General features: G+C 34.0%; 1 protein-coding gene across 1 annotated transcript; it reads left to right on the top strand.

Annotated features, from left to right (window-relative positions):
* The first annotated feature begins 716 nt into the window (after positions 1-716).
* On the top strand, positions 717-11,822 carry LOC131046367 (UTP--glucose-1-phosphate uridylyltransferase). Its single transcript, XM_057980107.2, has 21 exons — positions 717-933; positions 1,054-1,101; positions 2,216-2,307; positions 2,540-2,621; positions 3,267-3,327; positions 3,464-3,541; positions 3,648-3,698; positions 3,822-3,895; positions 5,790-5,862; positions 6,003-6,060; positions 6,196-6,242; positions 6,328-6,393; positions 8,163-8,195; positions 8,329-8,381; positions 8,469-8,544; positions 8,657-8,713; positions 8,811-8,894; positions 8,989-9,087; positions 9,180-9,284; positions 11,155-11,226; positions 11,433-11,822. The coding sequence occupies exons 1-21, from the start codon at positions 842-844 to the stop codon at positions 11,457-11,459; spliced, it is 1,428 nt and encodes a 475-aa protein (XP_057836090.2). The 5' UTR covers positions 717-841; the 3' UTR covers positions 11,460-11,822.
* The last annotated feature ends 230 nt before the right edge of the window (positions 11,823-12,052 follow it).

Genomic DNA, 12,052 nt, shown 5'->3' on the forward strand with positions numbered 1-12,052 from the left:
TCTTACTTTGTAATCTTCATTTCTGATTAATCAATTTTTACCCGTTTTGAATTTTTGTTTTATAATTACAATAAAATATTAATAAAAAACTTATTTCCAAAAAACACTACCCAATTGAAATGTGCTACTAGAAAAGTTAGACCAACATTTCTCGGAATTACCTATGTCATTCATAGAATTACTCAATTATTTTATCATTGTTGTGTGCCGTACATGGCAATATTCTAAATCTTGGGCCTAGAAAATTTACAAAACCATGAAAATTGCAAAACCAGAAACTCTAGAAAAACCCAAGTTGAAAGATGAAGCGTGACGTGGACTACTAAACCTCTAGAAGTTAAGCTTTTCCATGCACCACCCAAAAGGTCGATAAAACCGACCTTTTTACTTAAAATACGTAACAAAACATTCCGACGTGGCATACAAGTCATCTACCGCGGGTCCCACACCCCAGAATATTCTAACAGCATAATATGCTTTACCATATTTCATTGCAAAACTTTAATTAAAATAATATAAAAAATCGACACCAGATATGACACGTGTCGCTCGGTAACCGACCCAACTTTGCGTTAAAACGGCGCCACTAGTTTCGGGTGAGATTTGTCGGCATACATAATACGGCGGGCAATTTGCGCCGTTGAAATGCGTGCCGGCCGGAATATTCCCTGCCGGGAAAAAAATCCCTTTTCTGGAGAAGATATAAGAAGAGGGTGGCAGCAGATTTCCTTTGAGCTGCTAATACTCAGGTTAGATACTAGAGCTTAAACAGCGTGCACTTTTGCTTGCATTGAACGGTTTAGATCTGTGAAAGACGGGGCAATCTCAATCTCAGAAGAGGATGGCTGCCGCAGCTGCAGTCACTTCACCCGCAGTGGAAGTCGATCAGATCTCCAAGCTTCGCTCTCAGGTCGCCAAGCTCGCTCAGATCAGGTAAAACAGTAATAAAGTAAATGCCTGAAATTAGCTACTATCAACTGTTTGTAAATCACATTTGAAGTCTGCCTTGGCAAGATCTCAGATTTAAAGTTCGTTTTTCTCGCTGCTTTGCAGTGACAATGAGAAGGAAGGGTTTATCCGCCTGGTTTCCCGTTACCTCAGGTGAGAGTCAATTAGTTACAGTTTAAATTTTAAATTTTAAAGTATGATTCAAGTGCAATTTAATCTTTCGCCGATTTCAGAAAAAATTACCTCGATTTTAATTTCAGTTTAAATTTTGAAGTATGATTAGAGTGCAGTTTAAATCTTTCGCCGATTTGAGAAATTTTTACTTCAATTTTAATCTCTGCCTACTTTGGGAATTTTTATTTATTGCAGTTTTTAAATCTGTTCGGGTGTCGATTATGCAAACTTGATGTTCACTTGTTCATAATTTTTTTCATAGCATTTAAGTTTATACGGATTTCATTAATTATCTGGGGCCCCTTTTACAATTAGCTGAAATCTTAGTGGTATTTAAATTTCGACGGTTATTTTTACTATAATTTTGTGGAAGTAGATTTTTACGATTTTTGGGGACTAAATTTGTCTGTTTTCAATAAATTTATTCCGTGGTGTTTCCTGGGAAGAAATTTCTGCAGGTTTTCAAGGAATTCATGCTGTAATATGAATTTCTGCCCATTTTCAATTTTTTTGACTCTGCTATCTTAGATTTGTAGGCTATTTTATGTTGTGTAAATTAGACTTTTTGTGTGTCTTGAGATTCGAAATGGGATAATGTAATGAAGAATGTTCGTATTTATTATAATAAAGCGGAGGTGAAATTATATTTGAAGATAGAAATTGGTGAGGTGAAGATACGTTAAATATGGTTAATTAACAGCTCTTTAGGTTTTTTCTGATTTCAAAATTTTTACTGGGATTTAATATTCATTGAATCTCGAGAAATCATTTCCTATCAAATTTCTACGGATTTAAAATTATTACTGTAATTTGAAAAATGAAATTTCTCTGGATCTTGAATATCTGAGTAGAGATTAATTTTGTGTGGGTTGTTTCAATTGTCTAGGGATCCTCCTATTTTAGATTTACATTTTCGGTTCAAGGTTTGAAAATACCGAATTTATTTGATCTGCCTGATTTGGTTTTGCATGTTCAACTCTGATTTTGGTGGAGTACTATATAAGCGTTTCTGTTCTGAGATTCAACCCTGGGACATAAGAAGGAAAATTTACTTATTTTCTTTTGATAAAGTTTATGTAACTGATAAATGCAGCGGAGAAGAAGAGAAGATTGAGTGGGAGAAGATAAAAACACCTACAGATGAAGTTGTGGTTCCCTATGCCGATTTGGCGCCTTTAGGAGAAGGTAGAGATCTGTAATTAGTTTTTCCTTTTCCTTTTGAATTGTACTAAAGATCTCTCAGATTTTTTTAAGAATATTTATGTATATAATATACCATATCAGCAGAACGAAAAATGTCCGCAAATGTTTTCAACTGAATTGATATCACTTAGGATCTCTATTGAGTATGGTTAAAATTAGATTTTCTTTTGTGCTTAAAATCTCCGGGATATTGATTCAAATAGTTAAATTGCAGATACCAAGGAGCTTCTGGACAAGCTAGTTGTACTGAAGCTTAATGGCGGGCTGGGGACAACCATGGGATGTACTGGCCCCAAGTAAGTTTCAAAAGTTGTTACATCAAAAATAAAACTTTCGGTAGTAGTCAGGAATTGGCAAGAAGTTTGATAAATCTTGGGTTTTTAACAATTTTTGTGATGTAGAATATTGTTGAGTAAGTTCACCATTTTTGGGGGGTCAAGTGAACAACTATAAAACTGTGCATAGTTGTGTAATTAGCTACCTATCTCTAATCGATTTGCTGTTCAATTTTCAATGACATAGCCATTTCCATTTCTCAATGGCCTGAAATGGCAGGCATAATATGCCAGGGGCCAATTATTTCATGTGAGAAGTTCTTGATCGGTCTACAGCACAAAATCCTTTAGTTAGGAACTTAGGACAGCCCAATCATTCCTTTTTGCATTAAAATTGAAATTTACTTTGATCTAATTACGTCGTCATTTTTTATTTTTCAAAGTCTACTGAAATGGCATAGGATTATATGACTGTTTTCTACTGTATCACTTCTATGTGTGATTTATCAAATTCCTCGTTGTTAGTTGCTGCACAGGATGCACAGGATCACCTACTTAGGGTATCCTGACAATTTCCATGGCATAAAAATAATGCTTTCCTTGATCTAATTATATCTCATGCATTAGTACGGCTCTTAACTATTCCATGCCTGTTATAATGTGCAGATCAGTCATCGAAGTTCGAAATGGGTTGACATTTCTGGATTTGATTGTCAGGCAAATAGAGGTGAAACTTTTATTTGAGATTCAAATCTCTTTACATTCTGTGAAATTTAAAAAAAACATTAGCTATTCATTATGGCTACAAGTTTGTTGATAATAATTTGTCTCAATTGTTATTATTGTCTCAATTGTTACTGCAGTCAATGAACAACAAGTATGATTGCAAAGTACCTTTGGTACTAATGAATTCATTTAACACACACGATGATACAATTGAGGTAATGTAAACTTGTTTGTTAATGTACTCTTAATTATATATATCTGTTCACAATTCTTATAAACATTCCTTGAATTCTAAGTATGTACTTATGTACCTTTTTGTAGATTGTACGGAAGTACTCTGACTCAAACATTGATATCCACATATTCAACCAGGTAAAATATATGAAACATCAATTTAACTGGATGCTATTATTTAAACTGTTTTCTTTAGCCATCTTTTTTCCATTGTTTTGTTTCATGGAATTCTCTTTTTATAATGCTTGTTTATATCTCTAGAGTCAATACCCACGCATGGTTGCAGAGGATCTGACACCCTGGCCAATTAATGGTCGTACAGATAAAGATGGATGGTAAATTTCTTAACACTGTAATTGAAATTTTTAACTTCAAAGTTAATGGCTTATTGTTGTAATACTGCATTAAGGGTTTTGAACTTTGAGATGTTTCATGATTTACCTCTTTAAATTGGAAAGTCAACCAAGTATGCACCCTCCCTTCTTTCCCTTCGCGTTTTGAACAGAATTCTGGTTTCTTTCTTTTACAAGGACATTATACAAACGTAGTTATGTTTTCAGCATCATTTGTCCCGATAGGTGAATCTAAACTTTGGGCAGGAGGCAGATCCATGTCTGAGCAAGCAACCTTCCCATTATAGGGGCTTAAGGGAAGCACCCATCAAAGCTAACTGGCATGAGAGCAAAAAATTTTTAATTACCATACATCAGTCAACATCACTGAAACTTGGAGACAAGTATCTTGGAGTGAGTGTATTTCTCAGAGATAGGCATGCCTCTCAGTGACCAGGAGACATGTTGGAGGAGATGCCTTTAGAAGGTAGAAGATGCCACTTAGCATCTCCTAATGGCTTAATTGACATCTGATATGAAGGATAAACTCGAAAGTAAAAAGAAGCCAAACCAAACAAAATGAGTTAGACACTAAAAACTCTGAATATCTCAACAATTATTATCAACATTAACAATGAAAAGTGTTGGAGATCTGGGGAGCATGCAAAATATGCTATGTTTCTGCGTGTCTTGAGGGCATTGAATTATATATAATACTGAAAACACAATGATATGTAAAAATTACATGTTATAGCTTTTCAACTGTTAAATTACGTTGTCAAAACATCATTGTGTGACAGAAGTGAATTACACATAATGCTAAAAATATAATACTGAAAAGCATTTTTGATAGCTTTTCAAATGTTAAATTACATTGTCAAACATCATTAAGCATTCTAAAGATTCGAAATTTAAAAAACAATGAACATTGAATGTCCATTGGTTTGAGCATTCAACATTGACTATTAAAAATTGAGTAAAATGCAAAAATATGAAACCAATATAGTAAATTAAAATATAGATATCTGAATGTTTTAATTTTGATTATCATGAGAATAGCTGTATAAAAATGCCATACCTTTCAATTTTTTTATATCAAGTTTTAGATCTCAGTTCAAGTGGGGATGACAAAACATCCTTGAGACATCCCTTGATGTTGCAGGGATGTCTGGATGTTGCCAAATATCCTATTTAAAACTCGAATATTCCCAGGATTGTAAAAATTAGTTGAAACATCCTACAGACATTTGAAAAGCATGCAGAACAAAGAGAGACTCAAGGGGGTTTTCTCCTCTGTGTGCCCACATCCCATAGGATTTTGAAGGTAAAGAGTAAGGTTAAATTTTTTTTGGCCTAGGCAGCATAAATTCACATGAGGACAGACATAGGAATATGTACACTGTGTGTGTGTGTAAACATGGCGTGGATGTTTCTATTTATTTGTGCATGCGTGATCCCCATTTCTTGATTTTGTAAATGGCCTGGCCCTAACCATTTCAGTACCCAAATCTCATGCTGATAAATATTAACATTTTATACCTTAATTTATATGTGTCTGTTCTAGTTGTTGTTTTTTAAATTTCTGTATTCATATCATGACTTCTTCCATGATTTTTATTCACAATAGGGAGATTTTAGAGTTGTTTTTATATGATCATTGATAATTGTTATATCATAAAATGTGTAAGCTAGATCACTGTCACTTTTTGTTTGATAATGAATATTAAATTTAGCATCACTTGTCCAACCTTAAATCTGGCAATCCAATCACATGCACACAGTTATAATCTAATAAAAAGACATTTTGAAGGTATAATTTTCATTTTCATTTTCATTTTCAGTTGAGTTAGGGATGTCTATTAATGATCATGTATTGTTTCTTAAATTTTGGTTGAAGGTATCCACCTGGTCATGGAGATGTTTTTCCTGCTCTTCTGAATAGTGGGAAGCTTGATGAACTCTTAGCACAGGTGTGTTCCTTTTGATTATGTTCTAGGGCTATTATTTAGGTTGGAAAGCTGATAATGTTTCTTATATCCTCTTAATTGTTTCTCTTTGAAAATTACAATTTAGTTCATCTCATCATGACCCTATGGTTTATACTTTATAGGGCAAGGAGTATGTGTTTATAGCAAACTCTGACAACTTGGGAGCAACTGTTGACCTCAGTATCCTTTTTGGCTTTGAGCCAATACTAAACTGGTTTTGGCCTGGCCACAGCTTTTTGTATAACTATTTGATTTTCTTTATATATTGATACGTTCTTTTCAAGATACCCATGCTATTTCTTGACGATCCATCAGAAATCTTGAATCATTTGGTTAAAAACCAAACTGAATACTGCATGGAGGTGAGTATAAAATTATTGTGGTCATGATTTTTTGTACAAAAGATGCTTGCCACCAACTAACTGAAGATGGTGGAAACGATGACAGGTCACTCCCAAGACACTTGCAGATGTGAAGGGTGGTACTCTTATTTCATACGAAGGCAGGGTTCAGGTAATAATGAAATGGTGGCCTTTATATTCAAAATAGAAGTGAGCATATTGAAAACTATGCTTTATAAGTTTCACGTTGTCTGGTGTGTGTATTGTCTGGATTGGTTCACTTAATAATCAAATATCATGGTTTTTCTATTCAACATAGAAGTGAGCATATTCATAAGTAATACATCTTAAGTTATATGTTGTCTGTTGTGTATATTACCTGGATTAGTTCACTACATCTTATTTTGTTATTTGGTGAATGCTGTGTTTTTTCCCCTTTGCAACAATGAATCAGGCATTCAGGGAATTAGTGGGCAGCTTGGGGATGAAAGATATTGTACTTCCTGCAGGAATGGTTTAATAAATTATTACATGTTAAAATGAACTGTTGTATAAGCATTTCTTGACTCACAAAACTTAGCAGTATGGAAATTAAATAGAAATCAAATTCTATTTCTCATGGGAACTAAGAAGCTTGATGTTTATTTCAATTTGGAAAGCTTATTTTTGGTCAAGAACAAACACAGCTTTATATTTAAATCCTTTCTTAATCTTTAGGTAAATTTCATCGAGTGGTGTTTACGAGAAATTTTCATTATGCTGACATAATTTCTACAGTGACAGCAGGGCGTGGAATCTCATTTTGTGACCATGCACATAAAAATCAAAACACAACCAACATATATTTGAAAATATATTGAAACTATGAAATTAAAAATATAGCTGACATAATTAAATATAGAAATAAAATGTTAAGTCTATGAAAGGATCCTACATTACGCAGAAGCTAGAAATAAGATTTGGATGGTAAATGTACAAAATAAATAATCTGTTCTACATGTCTACATCATTCACTTGCCTCTGATAACTAAATGCATTAAAAAACATTGGCCGTTTAGGGTACATTGCAACAAGATAGCACACCTTTTTGTAGATAGAACTTGAATAACTTTCTGGAGTATCGCTAATTGGCATTACTATTTTCTACCAATATGGCGATCTGGTGAGCTTGAAAGGAAGTCAACTAGCATAAATGCAACATGCAATGTGCTCATTTGTGATGTCCCTTGCCTCAATTTAAAATGCCCATTAAAATGGGCCTTCATTCCTAGTTCTTTTGTGGGAAAAAGTAAGGCACATCACAATAAAATGATGCATTACAGCTATTGGATTAGTGGAGGATGATACTATAGGTTGCTTGCCTAATTCTTTCTTTTCCAATGAATGAGATTTTGATCTTGCTGTGTACGTTTCACATGACTTTCTCTTGCATTAATGGATCAAATTCTGTATATTATAAAAAGGCCGGTCGCAAATGATTCAATGAACTAGGATGCCAAAGTATTGGATTGTGCATTAATTGGAGATGTGTTCAATGCTTTTGTTTTGATGGAATTTTGGAAGGAATTGAAGCTCTATGAATAGCTTGATGCTTCGAGTGTTTAACAGAATCAACAGAAAACACTAGATAATTGAAAAAAAGGAAAGAGAGAAAATTACTTTATAGATTGATTGTTTTTTTCATCTTACATGACTAAAATTATATGGATTCTGATATTTTACATGGATTTTCTACTCGTCTACTTGAATTTATTATCAATGTTTTAATTATATATATTCTTTTTGGTGTCATCATAATCCCTTAACTGTGCAGGTGAATTGTGCACTGACGTATGATGTGATTGTATCAAGTTACTGTAATTATTATTAAAAAAGTAAATTGTTGGCTGCTTATTATTAGAGATGACTGACATTTTGTGCTGTAATGTTTTGTGGTTCCAGCTTTTGGAGATTGCACAGGTTCCAGAACAGTATGTAAGTTAAACGGCATGAAGTCTATTCATATATTTCTGGCGGCTTAGAGTTTCATTTAAGATAATGCTAGATTTTGCATGTTTTTAGGCATAATGATCTCTGATTTTCGATGCTTTGTAATTTTATGATTCAGGTTAGTGAGTTCAAGTCAATTGAGAAGTTTAAAATCTTTAACACCAATAACTTGTAAGTGAATGTGTTCCATATTTTACTGTATATTTTAAGGGATTCAGACTTAGGGTCTCTCTTATGCTGAATGTTGATGTAATGCAGATGGGTGAACTTAAAGGCCATTAAAAGGCTTGTTGAGGCTGATGCTCTTAAAATGGAGATAATTCCAAATCCTAAGGTAATGCAAATATCTCTTACATTTTGTCATAAGTTGTTCTTTATGAAAGATGTCTGTAAATGTGCCTTTGTAAATGTTATTAGCATTCACTGGTTGTCAACTCATTATACAGGAAGTGGATGGTGTGAAGGTCCTTCAGCTTGAAACGGCTGCAGGTGCTGCCATAAGGGTATGTATTATGACAGAGAATTATTTCTTTGATCAGATTCATTTATGCCCTATTGTTCTTGCCTTATAAACTGATATTGACTGCTGTCTGATTCCAGTTTTTTGATCGTGCAATTGGTGCAAATGTTCCAAGATCCCGCTTTCTCCCAGTGAAGGCTACTTCTGATCTACTTCTTGTTCAGGTTGATAATTTAGCATTTTGCTGACAATATTATGCTATATTTGACATCAATAGTCACATGAGAAGTTTTTACTGTTGTCTTTATATTTCTACAGTCAGATCTTTACACTTTGGAAGATGGTTTTGTCATTCGAAATCCTGCAAGAGTCAACCCTGCAAATCCCTCCATTGATTTGGGCCCTGAATTTAAGAAGGTAAGTTTAAGGCTGGTGTGTTATATCTTGTATCTAGTGATATTTCCTGTCAATTTTCTCAAATTTTGAGGCTCATTTTTTCATACCTACAGGTTGGTAACTTCCTAAAACGTTTGAAGTCAATACCCAGCATCATTGACCTTGACAGTTTGAAGGTGTCAGGTGACGTCTGGTTTGGCAGTGGAATTATCTTGAAGGTTAGCAAGCTTTTCTCATTGGGCTTCTAACACAAGGAATTTATCAATATTATCGTGTATGGCTTTATGGATATTCTACAAAAATTACTTTAGCTCATCCCAAGATCCTTCCTGTTAGAAATTGCTAAAATGTTATTGCAAGACGTTAAATTTCCAGTTGCACCTTTAGGAGAAAATATTATTATGTTAGATTGATGAAATCTCTATGATAACTTTTTTCTCAAGATCCGTATCACGGAAATACTAACAGTTTTTGTGAAACATAAACAATTAAACAACTTGCTGCCATAGATCACATAAGTACCCAATTGAATGATGATCAAGATTATCACCAAAGACGTCATAGTAAGTGAACTTCTCACTTCTCAGTGGGTTCAAGGAAGTTTGTTTACAGTGCCACTGAACCTGATGAAATGGCCTACAAATGTAGAAGAGGAAGTCCCTAATATATCTAGAGAATGGATACGAGCATCCAATTCAAAATCCTTACGATTCTTTTTCCCTTATTGGCTTTAAAAGTTTGTGATTCACTTTTATATTCCATGCTTTTAGGGCATTTTTTCCTTTTCTTAGTAATTATTTATGGGCCAATATAGGTCTAAATAGTTTCCTGTGGCTCATGTTTTGAGGAAGGGAACAGCTAGGATACTGCCTTCTCTTGGGGTGATTGTGGAACCAAATACTGCCTACTAAAATTTCTGATCTCTCATGGCAAATGACAATCTAAGTTTCAGAAACCTTTTTTGACCAGGGAAAGGCAGGGGGACATGTATGTTTCTTTTTTCGAAACGATGTCACTTTGGCAATATTTTCTAATTGTCTTTTTCTGTAATGTCTTTCCAAAGTGCCACAATCATTGAGCTGGCAAGTAAGGTGGCATTCATTAGATTTATTCTGCGAAAGTTGTTCATGCTATGCTAATTTACTTAGTTAAAGTTGAAAGAACAGGTCAGAGATTGTGCTAGACATCATAGGAAGGTTGCACCACTATTGTTCAAACTTCAAAATACAAATTTAACAGGTATACAACACTTGACCTGGAAATCCCATTAACAGCTAGGCTGATTTTTTTGTCTGGGATGTGAATGTTTGAGTGAAAAACCTTACTAGTAACTTTATGCCTACTTAGCTGTAGTCTCTACTTGAAAATTGTGTATAGACGCAATAATACACACATAGAACCACACTTTTTGAACAGACATGTCCACATCGCATTCTATCCTATGTTCCCCACAAAAAATCTTTATTTGTATTTGTGTCATGCTAACTTAGTTGATAACCATTAATGTCTCTTGTAGTGTGGCCCAAAGACAAGTTGAGCTGTCAAAATGTAGATTGCTGCTCCATCAGTTGAGCAGTTCTATGGATAATTGCAGGTAAGGGAACAGGATGAGAGCTCCATTAGCCTACATACTTCTTGTAAGCAGGACACATCAACTGCGAATCCAGTCTGGCCTCATTTTAAAAACACTGAAAAATTGTTACATTTTGTGATCTATTAATGTTTATTGAGAATTGTAGCTGTAAATGAAGACTAGGGTCGCTAGATGTGTAATGTGAAGGCATACAGGAATTTTATGATAGCATGAGAGTTCCTCGCAAATGTGACATTGATAATAAATTGTCTGCCCTGGATGTTGATCTTTCCCAGATATAAAATTAGTGGTCATACATTTTGTTTTTAAATATGATTGCAGATTTTTGCCTATTTGCTCAAATTTTCTGAAACCATATTTTTTATTCGAACAATTTTTTTAAATGATCATTAAGTTTATTAATCATGGAGTTAATAATAAAATCGAACTTTATTTCTCCAGTTATTGATAACAATCGTAGTCTTTATTCTAATTGAACTTCTGCTTCGTCTCAGGGAAAAGTCATCATAGAATCAAAGCAAGGGGAAAAGCTTGAAGTTCCTGATGATTCTGTAATTGAGAACAAGGTATTATAATTGATTTAAGTACATCCTGCAACTGTTACTGCTCCTGCATGTGCAAAATGTTTTCTCTTGAAGATTTTGAGTGTGAATTTTGCAATAGAAATTCAATTGTTGATTTACTCCATAATCAATTGCCAAATTTCATAAACTAAGTGTCTTAAATGATTCATCCAAGTATTTTATTTAATATATTATACTGTTCTATGCAGGTGGTCAAGAGCGTGGAGGATATCTAAACTAGCTTGTGATTGCCAGATGCCTCAGTTTTGATTTTTTGGGTTTCTTGTTGAAGACTACTAGAGTTGAGCATGTTTTTGGCATCCTCATGTCTTATCTTCTTCCGTTATTTATAGGTTCTAATTTTAATTAGTAACTAGCTTTATTCTATGTAAAATTTGAGCAGATCTTTTAGGCAAATAAGCTTAAGCCGAAGAACTAAAACTGTATGAATAAATTTTCTCCCAATTGGAATAAAATAACCAGTTGAAAAGGTTATGTCACTTGCTTAACAGAGTACAAAATCTCCCTGTTGCAGCGGAGCTTTTTTTGGGAAATATATTGGTTTTTTTCTCTTAATATGAAGTGCGAAATTGCAAACATTCCCTCTTTATTGACTCGGAATAATAGCGCTTTTGAAAAGTGAGGAGAGTAGAAACTGTATCATTTTTATTAGCTTGTGAAAGTGAGAGTAGAAACAGTATTTTCTTTATCGCTTGTGATTGGAGACTCTGCCATATCTTGCTTGTGATGTATGGTAGTGCCATTTAGTCTTTTCAGTATAGCAGTGAGAAGAAAGCGCAAAGCCCAGATCTTCTTAATTTTTATATAA

This window comes from Cryptomeria japonica, chromosome 8 (assembly GCF_030272615.1).
Source record: "Cryptomeria japonica chromosome 8, Sugi_1.0, whole genome shotgun sequence".
NCBI classification, from domain to species: Eukaryota; Viridiplantae; Streptophyta; class Pinopsida; order Cupressales; family Cupressaceae; genus Cryptomeria; species Cryptomeria japonica.

Coding starts and splice junctions, on each gene's coding strand:
- LOC131046367 (XM_057980107.2), top strand. CDS start 842: ATGGCTGCCGCAGCTGCAGTCACTTCACCCGCAGTGGAAGTCGATCAG. Junction 5,863..6,002: donor TTGATGAACTCTTAGCACAG/GTGTGTTCCTTT, acceptor TATACTTTATAG/GGCAAGGAGTATGTGTTTAT. Junction 8,382..8,468: donor ATCTTTAACACCAATAACTT/GTAAGTGAATGT, acceptor GATGTAATGCAG/ATGGGTGAACTTAAAGGCCA.